This window comes from Hoplias malabaricus, chromosome 2, assembly GCF_029633855.1.
Source record: "Hoplias malabaricus isolate fHopMal1 chromosome 2, fHopMal1.hap1, whole genome shotgun sequence".
NCBI classification, from domain to species: domain Eukaryota; kingdom Metazoa; phylum Chordata; class Actinopteri; order Characiformes; family Erythrinidae; genus Hoplias; species Hoplias malabaricus.
In genome coordinates this window covers 80,619,727-80,646,096 of record NC_089801.1, presented here as the reverse complement: position 1 = coordinate 80,646,096, position 26,370 = coordinate 80,619,727, and the positions used below count along the sequence as shown (strand labels likewise).

Here is a 26,370-nt window from a genome sequence, read left to right as displayed (position 1 = left end):
AACCCTTATCCAATTCAGGGTCGCGGTGGGTCCAGAGCCTACCTGGAATCATTGGGCGCAAGGCGGGAATACACCCTGGAGGGGGCGCCAGTCCTTCACAGGGTGAAACAGGTCTCATACATCAGCAAAACAAACCAACAAAGACTCACTTCATTAGTGAACATGATTTTAAGTGACTTATGCTCTTCTTTGAAAAATAGCTTATTTTGTCCACCTTCTTCTTTGCTGCCATACTCACTCGCTTTTGACCTCCATGTGTCACCCACGTTGCACCTGAGTCTTTCACAGTAATACTCCTTTTGACTGTAAAGTTTTCCTTCCAGTTTTGGCACCACTCACAACCAATCTACAGTGTCTCACGTGACCGCAGGGAAAGGCACAGCCAATCAAACTGGCCACATGTGTTACTGGGAGGTAGGACTCGAGTAGAGAATGCGATTTAACCCACTAATCCACCTTCCATCCTGTTATGAAACACACACACACACACGTCTAACAGATAAACCATGGCAAGACCTTGGAAACTAACACCTATATAATGGCAACAACCCACCTAGCAACACCTTAGCAACCAACCCTTGTACCATAGCAACACCTTAGCAACCACCTAGCAACACCTTAGCAACCAACACATATACCATAGCCACACCTTAGCAATGCCATATCAACCAAAACCTATACTATAGCAACACCTTAGAAACCAGGTAGGAACATTTTAGCAACCAAGACCTGTACCATAGCAACAACTTATTAACAAAAACCTATGCCATAGCAACACCTTAGCAAGTGTCTAGCAGCAGCTTAGCAAACTACAGCTATAACATATCAATGCCTTGCTGCAGAGCTGCAATCACACTCACAGAGGGAGATCCTAACTACAATAGCAACCCCAGTCCAGATGACAAAGCCCACTGCTTGGTGACTGTTGTGGCAGCAGACAAGATCTCACTAATGGACCAGAGCACCATCATTAAAATAAAAATTGTAAGAGAACAAGCCAGTGACATTGGTAAGAGATATGATCAATTTATGTCCCCCTACTTCTTGGTATTAACCAGGTGAATGTGAGGTATAAGCTTCAAAGTACTACAAAACGATTTTCTGTTTAAACCTTATAGTATGTTCTGAAACTTAGTTTAATTAAATTAATTAAAATGACTAAATTTAAAGCAAGTAGAATCTATCTAGTGCCTATATATTGCAGTGTCTAAATCAGGGGGGTCAACATTTTTTCAAAGGTGGCCGAACTGTGTCATATCAAAATTCTTAAGGGCCAGTCTCTCTTTCCAAATATATTATTCATAAATTATTTATAACAGTGTATTCAAAATATAAAAAAACACAAATTTACAAAACAGTTTATATTTGTTAACTACTGAATTTCATTTTAGAGCATTAACTGTGGCAGGCGATCAAAAGTACACGTATTGCTCCCACACGCGATAAAACAAATTCTCAGTATCTCGTTATTATGAGATATTGTCGTAAAAACGACAAATCCTTGTAATTATTTCGTTTTTATGAGATATGTCTGTTTCTATTCTGTCTGTAATACCAGTACTGTTCCAACACAAGAGCCACTGAGCAGTGAATTCTATGGGTCACGCCACAGTGACCAGCGATGATCCGTTGGTCCAATTGTGTCTAATTGGACCTCCATGTAATGTTTTATGTTTTGTGCAAATACTTCCTTCTCTTAAAATCGCCCGTTCTCACTGTTAAGTTTGCATTTGTTTGTTTGTTTTTTGCTGCAGCCATCACCACATGTAGCTTAGTTCATTAACACAGTGGTGCAATTTCCTTTACATTAGCGCACTGCTGCCACCGTCAGGTGAAAGAAAAAACTGCCAAGTTCCAGTGGGTCACTAATGATTTATTATTTAAAGTGAAGCTGCGTTTGGCCCGGTGGCTGGACTTCGGACACCCATGGTTTAGGAGCTAAGTCAGTTAAATAAATATATTAATTTATAGCTGAGTAAATCCCAGTGACAAAATTGCACTGATTAAAATTCTTCAAAATGTGTTGCACATGTCTAATTCTGAATGTTTTTATACATTAAACATTATTCTACTACTGTTGTCCTGTTGTTCTGTTTTTTGTCCTAGACACATGCAGTGTTTCCCTGCTTGTCTCCCTAACCCTTGGTTACACCATCAGGCGACAAGGTGACGAGTATGGCAAGCCGTTTTTAACATTTAATTGTGCAACTGGATTTACATTACAGATATCTGAAATTAATTTATGACTAGACACAATTCTAAATTAAGATATCTCTAATTATATTATGAGTAGGCGAAATAACAATTTCAGATATGTTTAATTACATTTTGACCAGTGTAAATGATGTCAAATTTACCATTAATTTCAATGGAAGCTCCAATTCAAGATATGTGAAATTAATTACTGACTATCTTAAACTTTCATTTCAGATATCTACAATTAAATGATGACTAGTCAAAGGGTAAATTAGAGATATCTTGCCTTTTGTTCTGACTAGTCATAATTCCAATTACAGATATTTTAAATTCCCTCCTTATTAAAGATATTTTAAATATATTGTAAGATATCTGAAACTAAATTGTAGATATCTGAAATTATTATTCTGATTAATCAAAATGTAGCTGACTTACATAGCACATTTTTGTGTCATGTAAAAGTTGCTAGGTCTGCATATTATTGGAGATTTTGGTTTTACGTTTTCAGTAAAGTTACTTACAAATATTAGTAGTTGTGTGTTGCCTTCTTGACATGTAAATAAATATTTGTGGAGCACCGGCTGGTGTTATTACGATGTAAGCGACTTTACAGAAAAATAAGCCCAAAATCGGTTAAAATGATGGGGCGACTAATGCATGCAATGACTACTATCTGAAAATGTCTTTTTGACTAGTCAAATTTGAATTTGAGATATCTTTAATACTAATTCAGGATTTATGATTCAGCAGATGACGAATTCACTGATGTCATTAGAGATACCTTAAAAGACTTTTTGACTAGTCAAAATATAATTGTCGATATCTTAAATTACATTCTCACTAGTCAGATTGTGCTGCTAGAATTACTTAGAACCAATCGTAGACACAGGGTCTATTGTAAGCAGTTTTAACATTAAATAGATTTAGTCTGTTGTGAAAAATAATTTTATTACTTTGTGTTAGTGGACAAATATCCTTAAATTATTAGTTAAAATTAAGCATTTATAATTGTGTGAAATCCTGTACCCTATATGCATTTATATGAATGACTAACCAGCATTTACATTATGAATTACTTACACATGTAGTTAAACATTTTTGCTTGATTCTGCACTACTAACTCATATGATAATTACTCCTAAAGACATATTATAAGCTAACTTCACTATATGGCATGATAACTTGATATTGACACACAGTTTTAATTCTTAACGTCTAACCTTGAACAGATGTGCACTCCAGAATTGTAACACACTGACATCATAGTGTTGGGCATGGAGGCGCTGATCTGTAGCTTCTGTTTGTGGCCTTGAAGTGTATTTCTAACTCCCTAAATTTTAGTCTCTAGGGAAAAAGTGCTGAGAAGAGAGGCCCATTGTCGGCCTGGCCAGATAATGAATGTCTTCAGGGTCACAACAGGCACCTGAATATTGCACGTGAAGAGCTGAGTACTAACACGTGAAATTATGCATATTAATATACGCTAATCAGCCAGAAACGCCTCACCACAGGCTATACGTCATCTGGGGTATAACTTGGAGTCAGATCATGGGAGGTCAGAATTTTCACTTGGGAGGGGTATTAGACTGTTCTCAATGTGTTAGTTCTCCTGGATCCAGTATTTTGGTAAATAAATACTTTGATTTGCTTTGAACTTCACTCGACTGGTGTCTGCGACTCTCTCGTAACGGACACGCCTCCCCCGAAGAGGGAGGGTGTATTTTGGACCTTTATGTTATTTTCTCATGAGTTGGTAAATTTTAAATACTTTGAGAACGGTCCAAAGAAACATTTTTATCTTCAAGTCTGACTATATTTAATTAAATACTGGATATCTACAAATCTACTGGATAGTTTTGACTAGTGACAATTGTAGTTTGACTCGTCTGAATGACAATTTAAGATATCTGCATTTACAGTCTGACTAGTGAGAACAGTAATTTAAGATATCTACAGTTATATTTTGACCATTCAAAAAGTATTTTAAGATATCTCTAATGATGTCAGCAAATACATAAATTATAAATCATGAGTCATAAATCATGAATTAGTATTAAAGATATCTCAAATTCGATTTCAAACCTAGTCAAAAAAAAAAAAATCATTAATTGCCTGCATTAGTCACCCCGGCTGCTGCTGGTTGCCAGGTGTATTCATTTTAACAGACTTTGGGCTTATTTTTCTGTAAATTGTTTACAAATAGGGCAGCATGGTGGTGCAGCAGGTAGTGTCGCAGTCACACAGCTCCAGGAACCTGGAAATTGTGGGTTCAAGTCCCACTGTCTTTGAAGAGTGTGGTGTGTTCTCCCTGTGTCTGCATGGGTTTCCTCCAGGTGACCCTCTGTGAGGAGTGTGGTGTGTTCTCCCTGTGTCTGCATGGGTTTCCTCCAGGTGACCCTGTTTCTTCCCACGCTCCAAAAACACACGTTGGTAGGTGGATTGGCATCTCAAAAGTGTCAGTAGGTGTGAGTGTAAGTTGTCCCTGTGAAGGACTGGCACCCCCTCCAGGGTGTGTTCCTGCCTTGTGCCCAATGATTCCCAGTAGGCTCTGGACCCACCGCAACACTGAATTGGATAAGCGGTTACAGATAATGAATGGATGCTTAAAAATATTGCAGGTTGTGTTTTCCCTCCTTCTCTTCCCCACAGCTTCCCTTAAATAAGGCCAGACACGGTTGCTGCTAATGCGTTTCCTTGATTCACTCATGATGAAGCTCTGTTCCTCCCTCTGGTGACCAGGAGTGGTCTTGCTGGCTGCCCAGCTACAGGCAAGGCTGCTACATTCATTCATTCATTATCTGTAAGCGCTTATCCAGTTCAGGGTCACGGCGGGTCCAGAGCCTACCTGGATTCATTGGACACAAGGCGGGAATACACCCTGGAGGGGGCACCAGTTCTTCACAGGGCAACATACACATTCACTCACACCTACGGACACTTTTTAATCGCCAATCTACCTACCAATGTGTGTTTTTGGAACGTGGGAGGAAACCCACGGAGAGAACACACCAAACTCCTCACAGACAGTCACCCGGAGTGGTCCCTGGAGCTGTGTGACTGCGACACTACCTGCTGCACCACCGTAATCATGTTACACAAATTATGTTCTGCTTTGAAGCTTGTGTTACAAACTTACCTGGTTAACATCTGCAGCTTACAGCAATGTAAAGGAATGTAAACCAACAGTAATTTTGCTCTGCTTCCAATTCTGACAACATACAGTGCATTTACGCTATGACATGATAAAGGATTAACTGATTCCAGATTCTGTGCATAACAGACATTCCTCAAATAGTCATCTTGACCAAGATTGATGAAACCTGTCCTCTGGTTAAAGAAGATCTGAAAAGGATCTACACAAGCAACAAAATTCTGGAAAAGGTGAGTTAAAGCAACGGAGCTACAGGGGTAAATATAACTAATGGGGACATGTTACTAAAAAGTTAGCTTTTCAAAGCATGTGCACTTAATATATGTGTCCTGAGCCACTCACTCAGATTCTCTGGTCTGCTCTAGTCAGAACACATGGGATAAAATGAGTCATTCTGATTCTGCTCTATTTACGATGCACGTACAGAGACTTTACATTTGTCCCACCTGCTCATCCAAGTCTCTCCAATCACAGCACTGGACCTGCGTTTATGTGAGATGTAGGGTTAAACCCAAGGATGCAGTCCTAAACTGCCCGAGGGACTGCTGTATATTCACTGAGCTACCAACGGACTAGGGTGGGTGTGGGGGTTTGCAGCACGATTCCATGGCTCACATTCAGCACTTCTCTGCAGGCTTTGTTTAACATGGATTTAGACAGAATACCAGGGGATCACCTTCCCTCTCATGGAAAAAAATTGGGGGAACAGTGTCCCCTGCATTCCAACCCAATGAAAATGGTTAAAAACCAGGGCTGGGTTTCCCAAGTATCTTAGAACAAAGATGATTTTTAAAAGGTAAACTGAGCATCACACTGAACACTGTCTCTCCCTGTTAAGATGTTTTTTTAAGAAATCATTTAAAGGAAAAGGCACTGAAGGGGCTGTTCTGAACAGGGCTGTTAGACAGAGGGAGAATGTTGTTGTGGGGCTTTTTCCTTGGTATTTTGACTAAAGTAGATCACAGTCATTAAGACCCTAGAAATGACTTTTGAGAGATATGCTTCAGGCCACTTCAGACAACATCTGACTACTTCCTTGTACTTCCCTCTGTCTCTCACTCTGTCTCCCTCTTTTCAGGTGAAGGAATGCTCTGATAAGACAGGAGTCCCTGAGAAGTGCATCTTTCCCGTGAAGAACTACTGTGAAGAATCAGACACCAGTGACCCTACAGATATTGTGATCATGTCTGCACTAGTCCACATCATTGATGCTGCTAAAGACTATGTTAATGACCATTTCAGTTTGCAGTAATTTTAGCAGAGCATCTGGATTTTTTAACCAAATATAGCATTGATTTCTCTTCCAGTAGTTATTAGTAGAGGACTGTTTAATTACTCTAATAGTGTGTAGTGTTTGTTCAGGCTTAATCACATTAACATTCATTAATCTTGCTTATTTAATATGCAAATAAAAAATAATAATCATGTTGCTTATTCATATTATACATTTCTTTAACTAATACATTTGAAGTTTTTGTTAGAAACTAAGTTGTGAAACAACACCCTTTTCACAAGGGAATTATTAGCTCTTATAATTTTCTTGTTTGACTTTGATTTGGGGCGGCATGGTGGTGCAGCAGGTAGTGTCTCTGTCACAGCTCTAGGGACCTGGAGGTTGTGGGTTTGAGTCCTGCTCCGGTTGAGTGTCTGTGAAAAGTTTGGTATGTTCTCCCCGTGTCCGTTGTAGTGGAGATGAACAGATTATTAATTATTAATAAAATAAATTATACTTTTTGGGACTTAATATGCCAAAGGTTATCTTATTATGCTGAAAGACCTCCCTTCGCTCAGAGGACGGTTTATGACCCAAGGACCCAGGGTCAATAGAGGAATCTTTTGGGGAGACACTCGGGAGTAACTGCTTAATTAAGAACTTCTCAAACTATAGAATTAAACCTTAATTCCAATTGGTTTAAAACGGTTTGAAGTTACATATGTGTACCACTGTGTGAAATGAATTCCATTTAGACCAATCAAAACGGGTGGAATTAATTTACATATGTTTTAAATCACCTTTTTATATGAACTTAAATAGAACCAAGGTAGCCACATACTCCGTGTGTTGTTTGGTTTAAAGAATTATGTAAAACACGGTTGTCTTAATGATATTACTGTGTTAACATCATATAATCTTTTATATTGAAAAAGTATGATTCAGAATTGTGGGATGGTCAGGGATCGTCTTCAAGTCTTTGTCTTGTCAAGGGTCATAATTTTTATGTGATGTCACTACCAAGATACAGGAAACAGCCAATCAGGAGCAAGAGAGGCTCCAATCCTCAATCTCTGAGGACCAATCAGGTATTCAAGGCGGGTTTTCTAAATTCTGTTTAAAACCCAGTGGCGCGAAATGACGCTCACCTTTTAAGAATTTTTCGAGGGAAAAAACAAGAGTTTTTTTTTTTTTTTGAAGAACAAAGAAGAACTTCTCTCTCTTGCTTCCAGCAGGCAATGCTTCTCAGCTAGGGTAGTCAGTTAAGGGAGAGCCCTGGCTCTCTCTAGAGCTCCCCAGCTCTCTGCAGGCATCTCTCAGGCGTCAGACTCTCTTATGGCTGACTCTTAAACAGTATTGGTCCCCTCAAGCAGGGCCCAGATAGAACAAACCCAGAACTTTCACTTATTCCAGCAAAAATTCAATGCCACACCCAGAGCATGAAGGAGCATGATCTCTGACCCTCAAAGTGATGACAAGAGCTTCAGGACCAACAACGGAGAAAGAGGCCACACACATCCTCAGAATGACCTGAGAATAGGCCCAGGAGGGATCTGCATGGACGTGTCTCTCACCATGAGGCAGATCAGCGATGACGGAGAATTCCCACAGAGACCTTCAGCACGACACCAGCTCCGACTGGCTAAGAGGGAGAAGAGGAACGCCAGTGACTGCAGTGCTACAAGACCTGCGTCTGCAGTGCTCCGGGAAGCCAGCGCCGGAAAGCATCGCGCATCAGTGACATACTCCCAGCTATCTCCAGTCCATCTCCACAGATATGTAAGGTCACATGGTCTCATTTCTTTAATTGCTCAGGTTTGGTGCTGAAAGTTTGCTGGGATCAACAATAGCCTTTTCTAGAACTTAGGGTAATTATCATAGAGAAGTTCCCTCATATATTAATCTCCCTGTTCCCTCATGTATCGCTGTAATCCATTTCATTATATGAATGTATAATCAATATTCATTATTTGATATTATTAATAAACCAGTGTGTGATAAAAACAGCCCTTGGTTATTTGTTTGTGTGTGCACCTTTCTAGTATAGAATTATAACTTCTAGTTCAGATTCAGATTTCAGAGTCAAAAACCTACGGCGGGTCAATGAACATAATTCATTTATAATAATTAATTCTAGCTCATTCTGCTGTATAATATGTAAAGTCATCTAACATGATGACCTCCTTGTCTAAGCTAAAACTGGACAGTTAAAGACACTACATATTATTTAATGGAGCTTATCAAAATGAATTAAATTATTAATAATTAATAAAATAATAATTAATTATCATTGACTCCACTATGTAGTGCTTATGCCATCACAACATTGGCACATAATGTTTTCACTACAACCTGTGGGTTTCCTCTGGGTGCTCGGGTTTCCTCCCACAGTCCAAAAACACACGTTGGTAGGTGGATTGGCGACTCAAAAGTGTGTGAGTGAATGTGTGAGTGTTGCCCTGTGGAGGACTGGTGCCCCCTCCAGGGTGTGTTCCTGCCTCACAGCCCTCAAATTCAATTACACATCTCAGTGAGAGGGGCGTACACAACAATTGGACAGAAACCAGCAAGTGGGAGGGGTGTACACAGCAAGTGGGAGGGGCGAACACAACAAGTGGGAGGGGCATACACCACAAGTGGGAAGAGCATACGCAACAATTGGACAGAAACCAGCAGGTGGGAGGGGCGTACTCAGCAAGTGGGAGGGGTATAGGGGTATACGCAAGTGAGTAGAAACCAGCAAGTGGGGGATCTAGATGTTTTGTGGGAAGGTGAATGTCGGAAAAGCAGCCTTTGTGATTTATAAAATGGTCATAGTTTCTCTCCAACAGAACTAGATACCTTTCACTAGTTATAGTTTAAAACATCAGGTGAAAACGAAGTGCATAGCACTCCTGATATTTTAATTATATATTTATTGCAAATTTGATCATGGGGTGAACTGCAAACTTAGACTCAGGTCTCATTAGTTCTCTCTTGTCTACAATAATTATTTTAATTTGATTAAAGAACATTATGGGACTTTATTTGTTTTGTACTCAGCACATTTCACCTCGAAAATGGTCCACTATTGAAATGAAAATTTATAGCAGCTCCTTTCCATTAATGGACAATGGTAGAAATGGTGCCAATAACTTACAAACAGTCATAATATTCAGCAAACCTACCATGAGCACTCAGTCATAGTGGGTGTATATGACAGTGTAGTCAGTGCATGTAGCTACAAGTGAGGTGAACTTAGTGAAGTGGAAACTCACTGTAATGTGGTTATGGTTTAATGAATTCTGAGACAGTGGTGCACCCTTTTCAGGTAAATGTGGCTCAACTTAAACTAAGAATATAGACAGACGTTCAGAGAAGTGCACTGTACTTCATCTAGTTTCTCTGCATGGTTTTAAATGACTCTTTAAGGAAGTGTGTCCTTGTTGTAAAGAGTGTTTATTATGTTTTACTCTGTGTTCAGATGAACACACTGCCCCCTAAATTAGTTTGTAAATACAATTTAATTATAGATGTTTCCTATTTAGTGAATGTAATGAAGATATCAGGACATGTCACTTCAATAAAGGATCTTTAAATTATCGTGTTCCTGTCATTTTTATTCTAAATTTTATTAAAGGAAATCCTCCAGTTTGCTCCATATAAAAACCCTCAAGAGGAAATAAACAAATAAACGTGAGTGACTTCCACGAACACAGATTCAACACTTTACAAATACATTTTAAATTCGAGACAGTGATTTTACAAATATATTCAACGTAAAGTTAAACAAATGTATTCATTTTCACATAAAATGATGATATATCTATGAAAAGCAAACACGTGTTTATGAATGTAACTGTATTTGTACAAACTGCAGACCGTGAGACACAGAGTGTGATGTGTTCATTTGTGAACAGTGAAACATATCTGTGACTTGTGTTCAATTTGTGGATTAACATTTACGCATTTGTAAAGTATTTTGAGACTAATCTCTCTCCATAAAACTACCAGCAAAATCATTAAAGGAGGGAGAGGAGGTAAAGCGCTGCGGGCTCACACTGCCCCCCTGTGGCAGGCGCTCCCTCTCTCTCCCAGACCTAGAGAGAGTGAGTGATCTCGGCACATCGACTCTCTTTATCTTTATCTGAGTCCCTGCTATTGGTTTAGAGAGGTGTCAATCACCTCAGACCCGCCCCCTCAGAGCTGTGAGCGAATCCCTGTGGAGAGTGGAGTTCAGCAGCGCACCCCTCCCCCGGGGAATAGGACCCCGCTCACAGCCGGCAGCCGCTCATTGGTCCACAGCTGCACTGAATCTACGAAGGAACGCCGTCCACTTTGAATTCACGAAGACTTTACGTCAAAACTTACCAATGCCTGGGCGCTCGGAGCTCCAGAACAGTAATAAATCAATTTAAAAAAATAGATCACACACAGCACTATTTTATCTGACACAAACTCACTGAGGAGTCTGAATAAAGCCTAAACCCAGCACAGAGGGGTTCAGTGAATGCGGTGGTGAATGTGTGTAAGTGTGTGAGTGTGTGTGTGTCAGTGGAGACGCTGTAGAAGGACAGAGTGCCGGCCCGACAGTCCACATACACTCCTACTCTGTTAGAGCTGGGGGGAGGAGGAGGGAGATCAGTGATGTTCTTATTGTGACGGACAGAGTAACTGTTATTAGAGCAGATCAGACTCCAGGACTTTTTATTCTCTCCAAACCCACAGTCATCACTGTCTCCTTTTCTCCTGATTGATTTATACGCCACTGAAACATAAACATCCCTTCCACTTCTCTTAGTTTCCCAGTAACAGCATCCAGTCAGACTCTCTCTGCACAGAACCTGCCACCAGACACTGAATCTCTCTGGATGATCAGGATACAACTGTTCTTCCTTCACCCACTTCACCTTCCTGTTCCCCTCAGACAGAGAGAGGTGTGTGTTCACTGTGTTTGGGTCCAGTGTGAGCTCACAGGCATCTGCACACAACAAGATACACAACACACAATCAGACACGCGACACACAATCAGATACACAACACACAATCAGACACATAATCAAATACACAACACACACAATCAAACACATGACACACAATCAGACACACAACACACAATCAGATACACAACACACAATCAAACACACCATACACACATAGACAACACACAATCAGACACATGACCAGAGGAGGATGGGTTCCCCGTATGAGTCTTGGTTCCTTCCAAGATTTCTTCCTCGTGTGCTGAGAGAGTTTTTCCTTGCCACTGTTGCCCCTGGCTTGCTCATAGGAGGCTTGGACCCGGATCTCTGTAAAGCTGCTTTGTGACGACTTTTTGTTGTGAAAAGCGCTATATAAATAAAATTTGATTGATTGATTGATTGACATGACAACCAATCAGACACACGACACACAATGAAATACACCGTACACAACACACAATCAGACACACCGTACACAATGAAATACACAACAAACACAATCAGACACACACACACAATCAGAAACATGACACATGACACACACAAAACACACAATCATACACTAATAAAGATGTATAAATGGTTTAAAAGCCTGTTATTCCATGGTTATTTATTACACTGTGAACACTTTAAATTTTTGTGATTGATAATCCTTTGTAACACAGAGAAAGGAAGTGTGACAGTGAACTCTTTTGTGTCTAATACTGAAAGTGTGAGAGAACTTAGTGAAAATGTGGAGGTAAAGAATAAGCTCAGACCTGAGAAATTAAGTTTAGTTATTTCACATGTTAAGGTTCACCACATTATCATTAAAGTAGAAAAAGACACTCTGGTGGTGGGTAATTCATTAAAGGGTTAAACTCATTAACAAATATGTGCTGGAGCTGACGGGGTTAATGTCGACTGATGGAGAAGACACAGTGAGGTCAGCATTCAGCAAGATCTGAGGTTTAACTGTAGATGGAGGTGGGTTCACTATTTGGCAAACCACAGATCACTGTTGCCCTTCATATCAATTTGTTAACAACATAACTATTAATAAACAGACTTTAAAACTGTTTATAAACCTTTATAAATGAAGTCTTATTCTGATGTGGTACCTACACAACACACAAACAACACAAAATGAGACACAACGAATATAAAGAGAAAGATCAGGAGAGAAAAGTAAAAGTGAAAGCGAAACAGAAAAAGCAAAAGACCATGGAGGAGAGGGAGAGAGAGAGAGAGAGAGACAGAGAGACAGAACCTACATTTTCTTGGTCCTGGTTTTATCCTGATTTCTCCTCCATGCTCCAACCTACAAAACACACAAACACACACAGTTGTGAGTTGATGGTTGTGTTTGAGTGGCGTTTATTCTCACAGTTCTCTCTGAGCCCCACATTCAGCTTCATTACAGAGTCATTCATTGATGTCATTTTTGGAAACAGAAGAAAGATCATCATCTGTGGTGTTTTCTCTCTATCTTTCTGTCACAGAGAAATATTCTGTTTCTCTTTCTCTGTGTTTCATTTCCTCCATTTCCCTCTATTCCTCTCAGCCTTCAACACAGAATAATGTAGCAGAGTCGCTCTTCTACAATTGCTCCATTAAGCCCTTTCTAGATCCTACACTCAGCCGCTCATTTATTAGGTTCTTCTGCCTTGTACCTGCTCTCACTGACCATTTAATCACAGACCCCCACACTGCCTGACCAACACCGCTTACACACTCTAATATTTCACTGGACCACCTTTAGCTTTGATTACGTTCCACATTCACCATGGCTCTGTTTCTATAACCTTCTACAACACCACAACATTTAATTCCTCCAGAGCTGCCTTCATTTTTGGTGGAGATCTTGTATTGACGACAGGAGAGTCGGACCACTCCATAAAGTCTTCTCCAGCACATCCCAAAGACTCTCAGTGAGTTCAAGTCAGGACGCTGGGGTGGTCAGTTCATGTGTGAAAATGACTCCTCACTCTTTCACAATCTGAGCCTGATGAATCTTGGTGTCGTCCTGGAGCAATCCACTGCTGGGACGACCTGGTCATTCAGTCTATTCAGGTCCTCAGTGGACTTCATTTTACTGACACATACCAATGCTGAGTCTAGACCAGACCCACTGAAGACCCCCAGATCATAACACTGCTGAGTCTAGACCTGACCCACTGAAGACCCCCAGATCATAACACTGCTGAGTCTAGACCTGACCCACTGAAGACCCCCAGATCATAACACTGCTGAGTCTAGACCTGACCTACTGAAGACCCCCAGATCATAACACTGCTGAGTCTAGACCTGACCCACTGAGGACCCCCAGATCATAACACTGCTGAGTCTAGTCCTGACACACTGAAGACCCCCAAATCATAACACTGCTGAGTCTAGACCTGACCCACTGAAGACCCTCAGATCGTAACACTGCTGAGTCTAGACCTGACCCACTGTAGACCCCCAGATCATAACACTGCTGAGTCTAGACCTGAGCCACTGAAGACCCCCAGATCATGACACTGCTGAGTCTAGACCTGACCCACTGAAGACCCCCAGATCATAACACTGCTGAGTCTAGACCTGACCCACTGAAGACCCCCAGATCATAACACTGCCTCCAGAGGCTTGTACATGGGGCACTGTGCATGATGAGGGCATCACTTCATCCAATTCCCTTCTGACCCTGACACCCTCATCGCTCTGGAATTTCTCCACTGCTCCAGAGTCCAGTCTTTATGCTCCATAGCGAACAGAAGCCTTGTTTTCTGATGAATCTCTAACACTGAGCAGTGGTTTACTAAAGACCACACAGCTGTTTAGTCCCAGTCCTGTGAGAAATGCTCTTACTTTCACTGTTAAACACAGCAGTGAGTTCTACTGTCAATTTTATACCATTCTACTTCAAGTGTTTGTATGATCTCTGATCAGGATCATTCAGGAAGAACAAAACACACAGTTGAACAGAACTGATGGTCTGTAGCTTCACAGATAAACATTAAACCTCTTAGAGAATCTAAACTGAAACACCTTGAATAACAGAATAACTTTAGGAAGAACACAGATTCAACTACACTTTTACATTACACTCCTCAGACTCTCTGTAGACGACATTAAAATATCAATAACCAAAGAGTCAATGGCTGTATATCACTATAATAAATAAAGTTCTGCTCTGGTTTTTAGCCTGTATGACTGATAACACCACTCTGGGTACTAAAGTCTGCTCCTCAATCTGTTGACCATTGATCCCGACCCATTTGTACGCCATTTATATGATAGGAATACATAGATAATGATGGACTAGTCGACTCAGTTTCAGGATACAGCAGTAGTGCAGGATCTTTCAGTCTGTGTTTCAGCATTGAGGTCATAGAATTGTTGTACCAGAGTACTCCTGTACTTCCCTAAACATTGAATGTACATTTCTGAAGACTGTTCTAGAAACAGTCTACAATCCACATAAAGAGACTGTTATATGGGGCTTAGTTTTACTTCAGTGTCTCACAAGCCTTCAGCCTGACAACAGTTACACTGAACAGTGGACACACAGCGTTGAAGGATGATACTCTAACCATGAAATACTACTAGAGCAGAGCAGTGGCTAAATGAAGAAGGAACAATGAGCTGTAAAACTTTATAGAAATACAGCACAGCAGATGACATCAGTGACTGAACACACACAAATAAAGCTGTCCATACCTGAGTGTGTCCAGTCTGCAGTGTGGATCATCCAGTTTAACAGAGAGCAGCTTCACTCCTGCGTCTCCTGGGTGATTGTAGCTCAGATCCAGTTCTTTCAGGTATGAGGGGTTTGAGCTCAGAGCTGTAGCCAGAAAAGCACAACCTTCCTCAGTAACTAAACAAAAAGACAATCTACAGAGAGAGAGAGAGAGAGAAGTAAACTTTTTGAGATGTGTTATTTACCAAATCAGGAAGCACCAAATTCTGCGTAAGTTGCATAAACACTTTAATATCAAACAGGTTGAAATCTAAAGGTAAAAGTTATTTTAAAAAATTTAACATAATAAAAAAAAAAGATCTGGATGATTGTTTTCATAAATCTAAGACATTTTAGTGATTGTCCAACACCTCAACAGAAATGGAATCAAACCACAACACAACATTTTCACAACAGTGTCCCACAGAGGGGTTATTACTAGAAGTAAAAATACAGACATTAATCGAGTAAAGGTTTCTATACCATGACCTGCCTGTTTAGGTTATGATGCTAATTTTATTCTTTTATAATTTTCTCCATGATAAACCATTTAAAACATTTATGAAATTACTGAAATTACTGAATTAATAAAATAAACCCTTTGCTTCATTCGATGTTGGTAAAGTTATTTGTGAAATGTCTTAAAGTAATAACCTCTTTTTAATATTTGTAAGTCATTTCCACACACAACTAAGATGTCTATGATACGTTTCTATGGCGTCACATCAAGGTCAAAAGCAGAGGTCACAATAACACCAGGTGGAAAATTTAAATCTGCCTTTTTAAAATGATTTTTGTGTAAATATCCCTCTCACAAGTGATCATAATCTCACTCCCAATTTTTTTCTCAAATGGTTTTTACCCTCATTTTATTCTGAAGAGTACTGGGATGGGGGATGGCCTTGGAACCATACTCTCAAAATTATTTTGGATACTGTGTAGTCTCCTAATTTACATTTTCCCCAAAAAACAAATAACCATGGTACACATCCTCTGTTTGTTTTTCTCTAGATGGCTTCTCCCAGTAGGAGGGACATACACAGTGTATGAGGCAGTCACAGAACCAGGGGACATTAGCCAATAGCATTCACTGAAGAACGGCCCTGACCCTGCCCCTAAACTGTCACAAACCATCCCATTTTAAAACACTGAAAATGAAGAGGGTAAAAACCATTTGAGAATAAAAAACAGACCGGTTGAGAATGAGATTATGATCTTTGTGAGTTTACAATTACTCTCTCTCTTTTATATTTTCCACCTGGTGTCATTGCATCCTCTATTAAATCTATATTGATGTGATGCAGTATGCTTCCTTTAACCTTTGTGGTCCAATCCAAATGGAGTGTGGATTCTAATCTAGTATGGTCTTCTCATTAATATTTTATAGAGCATAGAAAATAATTATTTTCTTTTTTTATGTTAAAAGTCATGTTTGTGAGGAGTAGAAAATTAAGAATAAAATCCCAGAACTCTGACCCGAGTGTCTCCAGTTTACAGAGTGAGCTCTTCAGTGCAGCAGAGAGCTTCTCCACTCCTGAATCCTGCAGGTCATTGTTACTGAGGTCCAGTTCTTTCAGGGAGGAGTTCACCAGTAAAACTGAGCCCATATCTTCACAAGACTTTTCCTCAAGTTTACACCCAGTTAGTCTGTAAAGAGAGAGGACATTACTCACTGAATAGTTACAGGAACATTTCTGAAAGAATTAAGAAAGAGATGTTGATTTCTTTTAGAGGAAGATGATCTGATTTTTGTGAGCAGTTAATTATAATCTAGGAATCCAGCAACTGACTTTATCTTAATATTTCATATTGTATCCTCTAAATAAAAATGTTAAAGATCTATAAAACTAATGTTTGTGATGCATTAAAAATCAAGTCTGAACTGACAGAACTGACCTGAGTGTCTCCAGTTTACAGAGTGAACTCTTCAGTCCAGCAGAGAGCTTCTCCACTCCTGAATCCTGCAGGTCATTGTTACTGAGGTCCAGTTCTTTCAGGGAGGAGTTCACCAGTAAAACTGAGCCCAGATCTTCACAAGACTTTTCCCCAAGTTTACACTCAGTTAGTCTGTAAAGAGAGAGGACATTACTCACTGAATAGTTACAGAAACATTTCATGAACAGGTTCTCCTTCATATATTGACCTGGCTAGGAACATCACGCTCAGTGATTTTTTTTTTTAAATGAGGTTCCCCTCCCTAGATCACCACCTTAATGTGGTGGAGGTGTTTGCATGCCTGCGTGAGCCTAGGAGTTATGTTGTTGGGGGCAATAGCCCCTGGTAGGGTGAAACTTGGAGGGACGTGATCGGGAGTAATGGCCCAGCTGATCTGAACCAGAGTCGTGTTCAGTTATTGGATTTGTTTGCCCGTCACAATTTGTCCATTACGAACAACATGTTTCGAGCTTAATTGTGTCCACAAGTACACCTGGCATCAGGATACACTAGGTTGCATCACGATGATTGACTTTATAGTCGTATCATTGGGCCTGCGACCATATGATCTGGACACTCGGGTGAAGAGAGGTGCTGAGCTGTCAACTGATCACCACCTTGTGGTGAGTTGGATCAGATGGCGGGGGAGGATGCCGGACAGAACTGGCAGGCCTAAACGTGTGCTGAGGGTTTGCTGGGAAAGTTTGGCAGAGGAACCTGTCAGAAAGATCTTCAACTCCAACATCTGGCAGAGCTTCGACTGCATCCCGGGGGAGGCCGGTGACATGGGTCATGTTCCAGACGTCCATTGTTGAGGCAGCTGAATGGAACAGTGGCTGCAAGGTTGCCGGTGCTTGTCGGGGTGGCAATCCCCACATTCGGTGGTGGACACCCTAAGTGAGGGAGGCTGTCAAGCTGAAGAAAGAGCCAGAGGCAGCATCCAGGTACCGAGGAGCCAAGTGGCTTGCGGCTTTGGCTGTCGCTGAGGCAAAAACTCGGGTGTGGAACACAGATCAGCTCTTTACCCTCACTAGGATCCTGGAGGGTGCGTGGGAGTTTGCTCAACCAGTCTACATGTGTTTTGTGGATCTGGAGAAGGCATTCAACTGTGTCCCTCAGGATATTCTGTGGGGGGTGCACTGGGAGTATGGGGTACTGGGCTCTTTGCTACGAGCCATCCAGTCCTTGTATAAACAGAGCAGGAGTCTGGTTCGTATGGCTGGCAGAAAGTCCGACTGGTTTCCAGTCAGAGTTGGACTCTGTCAGGGCTGCCCGTTGTCACCGGTTCTGTTCATAATTTTTATGGACAGAATTTCTCGGCGTAGCCAAGTGGTGGAAGGTGTCCGGATTGGTGGTCTCAGAATTCCATGTCTGCTTTTTGCGGATGATGTTGTCTTGTTGGCTTCATCGAGCCGGGACCTAAAGTTCTTGCTGGACCAGTTTGCAGCCGAGTGTGTAGCGGTAGGGATGAGGATCAGCACCTCCAAGTCTGAGTCCATGGTACTCAGTAGGAAAAGGGTGGAGTGCTCTCTCCAGGTTGGAAGTGAGATCCTGCCTAAAGTGGAGGAGTTTAAATACCTCAGGGTTTTGTTCACGAGTGAGAGAAATATGGAGCGGGAGATTGACAGGCAGATTGGTGCAGCATCAGCAGTAATGTGGGCTCTGTACTGGTCCATTGTGGTGAAGAGAGAGCTGAGCAGAAAAGCAAAGCTCTCGGTGTACTGTTCAATCTACATCCCAACTCTCACCTATGGTCACGAGCTTTGGGTAGTGACCGAAAGAACAAGATCGCAGGTACAAGCGGCTGAAATGAGATTTCTTTGGAGGGTGTCTGGACTCTCCCTTAGACACAGGGTTAGGAGCTCGGACATCCAGGAGAGACATCCGGGAGTGGAGCCGCTGCTTCTCCACGTCGAGAGGAGCCAGTTAAGGTGGTTCGGGCATCTGGTCCGGATGCCGCCTGGACGCCTTCCTGGTGAGGTTTTCTGGGCATGTCCAACGGGGAGGAGGCCTCGGGGCAGACCAAGAACACACTGGAGAGACTACATGTCTCGACTGGCCAGGAGGCGGTGGCTGGGGAGAGGGAGGTCTGGGTTTCTTTGCTCCGACTGCTTCCCCTGTGACCCGGACCTGGATAAACGGTGGATCATGGCTGGAATGGAATGGATGGTATAAAATGAGGTTTAAGAGTTCTGAAAGATTCTCATCCTCATTTCTTTACCATATTTAATATTAATTACACAGAATAGTCTGATTATTTAAGACTTCTATGTTTGTCTTACACACCTGTATGAAGAATTACTTTGATTCTAAAAGTCTGGCAGTTTTATTGTCATCACAGGTGTGTTGAGGGGGAAATTAAATGTAGTTTCTTCAGGACAAAGTGCTAAAATAAGTTAAAACCTTTTACAGCACTGACCTGTTTCTCTCAGCACAGCAGCAAAACAAAACCCTGTAAATGGGACTGTGACTCCATTGGCTGCAGCACTAAATGATGGACAGCTAACTCTGGCTGCTGATTGGCTTAATAAAAGTGACAACCAATGAAAAGCTCATTTTCTGTTTAGGAGCCGTGGAGAATCTGGTCCTCCTCTGCCTCAGGGAGAACAGCGTGTCTCAAACAAATCATAGTCTCAATAATACAGGATAAAATGTATCCCATATCGGACCAAAACACAACACGGCTATCATTGTCCAAATATGAGATGGCTGATGACTCTAATCACATCCCCTTTTGCTCTGAATCTGACTCGTGGGAATGTGTGTTTGTGCAGAACAGTGAGAAAGGTGTGAGTCCGTGAACGTACACTCAAATGCAACTCTGTCTGACTGGGTGGGCCTTGGTCCAATTTGGGTGGCCAGCAGAGTCATATCACCACATTTACAAAGCATGTTGTGGCTACCCAATTTGCGTGACCTGCTGGATTTGGACTGCCCATGCGCAGAACTTCACGCATGTAGCTCACAGGAGCATAAACATGAGTTAGTCATTCCTCACAGTCCTTTACAGTTTTAAACAACTGGAGCCCCTGCAAAATGTGTTTATTTCCTGCTGAAGATATCTGTGTAGATTTACTGAGGTAGTCTTCTGTTTAAACAAAACATGACGGAATAACATTGTGGGACACACACCATTCAGCCAAATAGTGCTGTGTCTATTTACAATTATCCTCAGAGAAGAAATTAATACAATTTAGAGATATCAGCAAAGTCCACACATGCATGATGTTCTGTGCATATGCAGTCCAAATCAGGCAGCAGGCCAAATCTGTTAGCAACACATGCTACAGAAGGAGGAGGGAATCTGAGCTTGCTGCCTAGAGGAAACAAGGGATCAGACTTAAGATCAAGCCCAGTAAAGCCGATACCGATCAGTAAAATAATGGTATGACTGATAATATCACCATGGGGAAAGTCTGGTGTTCAGTCTGTTGTTCGTTACTCCAGCAGTGGAAAACACTTTACAGAAGTCCTGAAGTGATTGGAGAGACAATGTAGGACTAGCCAATCAGATTTTGTAAATAAAAAAAAAATATATGTATTTTTGTAAAGATGTATAATAGTCATTAATAGATTGATTGAACTGACAGAACTGACCTGAGTGTCTCCAGTTTACAGAGTGAACTCTTCAGTCCAGCAGAGAGCTTCTCCACTCCTGAATCCTGCAGGTCATTGTTACTGAGGTCCAGTTCTTTCAGGGAGGAGTTCACCAGTAAAACTGAGCCCAAATCTTCACAAGACTTTTCCCCAAGTTTACACACAGTTAGTCTGTAAAGAGAGAGGACATTACTCACTGAATAGTTACAGGAACATTTCTGAAAGGATTAAGAGATGTTGATTTTATCTACAGGTTTGATTTAATATTTACACTGTGCTACGAATGTCACAAATTAATTTCTCACAAAATGTTTTTTTTTGTGACCTTCAGGAAAGTGCAGACAGAATCAGTTCCAGATTGTTATGATGTTAATGTGGCATTACAACTTCAAATGACCACACAGTGTTCAGTTGTGGATTAATAATTAAAGTGTACAAATCAATTTATTCTCAAGTGTACGGGATACTGAAGTGAACATGCCAGTGAGAAAAGTCTGATGTGTGAAGTCTAAAAAGGCTGATGAAGATGTTAAACCTGTGCAGACATTAACATTTAAAGTCACCTGAGACCCCACCTTCCTCTTTCACCATGTTACTTTAAGTTCCTGGTATGTTAAGCATGATTTATAAAACTTTTTTGTCCTAGTTATTGAACAAAGGTAGTGGCTTCTGCTCTGCTCTAAAATTTAATCTGAATTTCCATTACATCACCTTTCACCAGTGGAGAAAAAAAAAAGGGAAAAAGGCAAATCTAATTTTGCTGGACCGCTATTGCACTGCAATACACTTGTCACAGAAGCATCACTAATATGTCAGTAAAGTGAAGGCAGTCATTCTTGTGCTTTCCCTGTCAATATATTTAAGGATATAATGTCCAAACAGAGGATAGGTGTCTTACAAACAGTTTTAATGGAAAGAAAAATAAATTATTATTTCAGTAACCTAGCATTGATAGATGTTTGGACAATATGTTTTATAATATAATTATTTCAGGTCAAACCTTCCAGTCCCAAGTCTATTTCCCAGACCACAGCTGTTTCCCTGTGCTGTACTTTAAATGAGGAACAAGAAGGAAGGCTGGGGTGCTGCAGGGAGTTTGTGAAAATGGTTCTTTCCAAGGTTCCCCTGATAAACTCTCCTGTCCCTACAGGTGTGACTAATTTGTTGCATTAGGTACTTTTTCCTCTAAACATCATAAAATAACTTGAATATAATTATCTTTTTTGAGATCCAATACCTTTCACAGAAAAAATACAGTCTCTATCACAGAATCTATTTAGAGAAATGCAAATGAAGCACTGGGAACATTACACCTGTATGAATAAATGAGCCAAAACATATTTGTAAATCTGTTTTCGGTTTTCCTTTTCTGTATGTACGTAGAATCACTGAACACACTAAACAAACAAAATAATAGAAATATACATACACACTGAGTTGCCAATGCCTTTTAAGACATATTGACATGTTCCCCTTTAGCTCATTTCTGCTGAAATCAAAGACCCATCAAAACAGTTTTATTCCATTTAGGAATGAAATCACAGAAATCTCACCTGAGTGTCTCCAGTTTACAGTTTGAACTCTTTAGTGCCTCAGAGATCAGCTTCACTCCTGAATCCTGCAGCTCAGTCTCACTGAACTCCAGGTCTTTCAGGGGTGAGTTTGGTGATGTCAGAACAGAGCAGAGAGTTTCACAGGAATTCATGAACAGCTTACAGCAATGCAATCTGCAATGTGAAGTAAATACAGATGTGTTCAGAGAGAAAAAGAGAGAGTAAATGTTCATTTTGGAATTGTGATTCTTAGATTTATCATATTACACCTACACTGAACATCTCTAATGTACACACTGAGGTGAATTTAATACTGCAGAACAACCTCTTGTGTAACATTTTAGACACTGCCCCAACTTGGAAATTTGTCTCATTCAGCATTAGCACTGAAATATTAAAATAAATTCACTGAGACACAACACTCACATGGCCTTTCTGCAGTTGCTCACAGCTGCGATCAGTCTCCAATAACCCTTATCAATGGTGTTGTACTTCCTCAAGTCCAGTTCATCCAGCACCTCGTCTGAGTTCACGAGCATGTAGGCTAATGCTAAACACTCTCCAGCAGACAGTTTCTTATCTGAGTGTTTCTCTGATTTGAGATACTCCTGGATTTTACTGGATAAAGAGGAGTTATTCATTTCAGTGAGACAGAGGAACAGGTTGATAGATCTGTCAGAAGGAAGATCCTCTGATTGTATTATGCGTTTGATGAACTGAACTGTTTTCTCATTGCTCTCAGAGCTGCTCACTGTGTGTGTCAGTAGGTCCTGCAGAAGTTGTTGATTAGATTCCAGTGAGATGCCCAACAGAAAACGGAGAAACAAATCCAGGTGTCCAGTCTTACTCTTTAAAGCTGTACGCACAGCTCCCTTCAGCAGCTCGTCCAGTGAAAGTTTGTCAGACCACTTCATGTTTTTTGGCTTCAGAAGCTTCAGTTCGTTCACGTTGTTGCTCACATAGCAGTGAAACACATAGAAAGCAGCTAGGAACTCCTGAAAGCTCAGATGCACAAAGCAGTAAACCTTCCTCTGGTAAAGCACTGACTCCTCCCTAAAGATCTCAGTGCAAATCCCAGAGTACACTGAGGCCTCAGTGACATCAATCCCACACTCTCTCAGGTCTCCTTCGTAGAACATCACATTGCCCTTCATCAGCTGTTTGAAAGCCAGTTTAGACAGTTTCAGAAACATGTTCCTGTTGGATCTCAGGAGTTCCTGTAGAGTTCCTCTCTCATCTTCCTCCTCATACTTCTCCTTCTTCACGATTGTCTGAGTGCACAGGAAGTGTGAGTACATTGCAGTCAGAGTTTTAGGGATTTCTGTTGTCCCTTGTTCCATGATTCGCTGAAGCACAGTTGCTGAGATCCAGCAGAAGACAGGAATGTGGCACATGATGTGGAGGCTCCTCGTTGTCTTAATGTGGGAGATGACACTGTCAGCTTGGTGTTGGTCACTAATCCTCTTCCTGAAGTACTCCTCCTTCTGTGGATCATTGAATCCCTGGATTTCTGTCACACGACTGATGTACTGAGAGGGGATCTGATTGGCTGCTGCTGGTCTGGAGGTTATCCAGATGTGAGCAGAGGGAAGCAGGACTCCTTTGATGAGGTTTGTCATCAACACGTCCACTGAAGACATCTTGGTCACGTCTGACACTTTCTCACACTCTGAGAACTTCAGTGGAATTCTGCTTTCATCGAGGCCGTCAAATATGAACACAGTTTTACACATGTCATATTCCTTTGTGTCAAGACCTTGGAGCTCAGGATGGAGGTCACACAGAAGTCCATGAAGACTGTATTGTTTGTCTTTAATCAGGTTCAGCTCTCGGAATGGAAGCACAAACATGAACTCTATATCCTGATTGGCTTTTCCTTCAGCCCAGTTCAGAATGAACTTCTGCACAGAGACAGTTTTTCCAATGCCAGCAATGCCTTTAGTCAGAACGCTTTTAAGTTTTTCCACTTGTGGATATTTATCTTCTTCTCCTTCTTCAGGTCTCACATCTTCATCCATCACAGCTCTGGTATCGTCTTCTTCCATTTCTCCCATCGTACACTGTACAGGGATAAATATGTCTAAACAGTTTATTGGTGTATCTGGCAGGTTTTGTTTCCAGGGTTTGTTTTCAATCTGTAAAACTTCATGTTCTTCATTCACTCCTTCCCTCTCTCCCTCGATGATGTAGAGCTGAGTGTAAACCCTGTTCAGGAGGATTTTATTCTCTTGTGTTTTGAATCCCTCAAATAAGCTCTCGTACTTGTTCTTCAGGCTGATTTTGTTTCTCTCTGAGACACTGAGCAGGACGTCATGCACTGGTTTGTATTCATCCAGCTCCATGGACTCCTCCGTGTGTGGAAACTGAACAGAGCCTGTTTTAAACCTCTTTCTGCAGCAGGGACAGGTCAAGTCTCCTGAGTGGACAGACTGCTCCCTAAGGCTCCTGATACACTCTCTACAAAAAGAGTGTCCACAGCTGATAGAGACAGGATCTGTCTGAATCTGCTCACACACTCCACACCTGGAACCATCCTGGAGCACGACATCCCTCACAGAGCTAGAGGAAAAATTAAAGTGTTGATGAATCAGAATGTGTAAGTGTGAGAGAGTCTGAAATGTGAACAAGACCTAAACATAAGTTTGTACAATGAGTAATTGACTGACAACTCCAGAGTTCAACCAAAGAGAAGTCACTCCCCATTTGTTCATCTCTTTTAATTAGAAATCATTTTAGCACAGAGGGTAATGTGTTACTGACACAGAAATAAACTTGAGCTTAAACTTGAGAAAATAAACATGATTTGTATTTACAGAAAATAAATCAATGTCACATATTTAGAAAAGTGGATCACCTGCCTGACACAAGGCACTAAGAAATGGAACCAATGTTGTTTCTCCTCTTTACTTCAGTGATGTACTGTTCACAGGATGTTACAAAAAAATCACAAATGAACACTTAACCATTTGCATATTCCCTTTAGAACTGATCTTAATATTTTAATATTTAAAACTCATTCTGAAATACATCAAAGAAGAGGAATTAGAAACTAAAAGTGAATGAGTACATTTACATATTCTCACAATCATACTTCAGTAGACAAAGAACAAAGCCTGAAATACATTACTGGAGGATTTAGAACTACCTCTGAAAAGCAGAGGTTTCTGGTAGTGGTCTCTGTAATAAACTAAATTTAGCACAAAGAGTAAGGAAATTCGTGTTTGTAGATTATTTCTTTGTTGTAAGAATGCTTCTTGGCAATAAATCTTATACAGTTTGAGCCTGTTAATTAACCCTTTTAATAAATGGTGTCACATTTGTAAGGAACATGCATTTGTGAGATGAGCAGTAGAGCTGAGAATGTGGATTGAGCCCATGAAAAATTTGTCAAATACTTTCTCTCCACAAACACAGCGCCCAAGCAGCTCACACTCCACTAACACGCCACACAAACACCGCACACTTCACAAACATGCCACACAAACGCCACACACTCCATTAACACACCGCACACCCACAGCACTCTCCACTAACACACCACACAAACACTGCACACTCCATTAACACACCGCACACCCACAGCACTCTCCACTAACACACCACACAAACACTGCACACTCCATTAACACACCGCACACCCACAGCACTCTCCACTAACTCACCACACAAACACTGCACACTCCGCTAACACACCTCACAGACAATGAACATTCCACAAAAACACCAAACACCACAGTCTCCACTAACACACACACACACAAAAGAAAACACAAAAAATAAAAAAGGGTGCTTGTTGAAGCGAGTCATGCTAAACACTGCACAACTCACTAAGACACCACACACACACTGCACACATCACTAAGACACCACACAGACACTGCACACTCCACTAACACACCACACAGACACTGCACACTCCACTAACACACCACACAGACACTGCACACTCCATTAACACACTGCACATGCACAACACTCTCCACTAACACACCACACAAACACTGCACACTCCATTAACACACTGCACATGCACAACACTCTCCTCTAACACACCACACAAACA

At 41.1% G+C, this 26,370-nt stretch overlaps 1 protein-coding gene and 1 long non-coding RNA gene across 2 annotated transcripts; one reads left to right on the top strand and one right to left on the bottom strand.

Annotated features, from left to right (window-relative positions):
- The first annotated feature begins 1,205 nt into the window (after positions 1–1,205).
- On the top strand, positions 1,206–6,631 carry LOC136687376 (uncharacterized). Its single transcript, XR_010800452.1, has 3 exons — positions 1,206–2,166; positions 5,477–5,577; positions 6,426–6,631. It is a non-coding gene; the product is annotated as an uncharacterized lncRNA (long non-coding RNA).
- Positions 6,632–10,195: 3,564 nt separating this feature from the next.
- LOC136687366 (NLR family CARD domain-containing protein 3-like) lies at positions 10,196–24,328 on the bottom strand. Its single transcript, XM_066661768.1, has 7 exons — positions 22,734–24,328; positions 20,755–20,925; positions 17,119–17,289; positions 16,699–16,869; positions 15,204–15,377; positions 12,776–12,822; positions 10,196–11,520 (listed from the first exon to the last, which is right to left on the bottom strand). Exons 1-7 carry the CDS (start codon positions 24,323–24,325, stop codon positions 10,979–10,981), a joined length of 2,868 nt encoding a protein of 955 aa, XP_066517865.1. The 5' UTR covers positions 24,326–24,328; the 3' UTR covers positions 10,196–10,978.
- Positions 24,329–26,370: the final 2,042 nt, after the last annotated feature.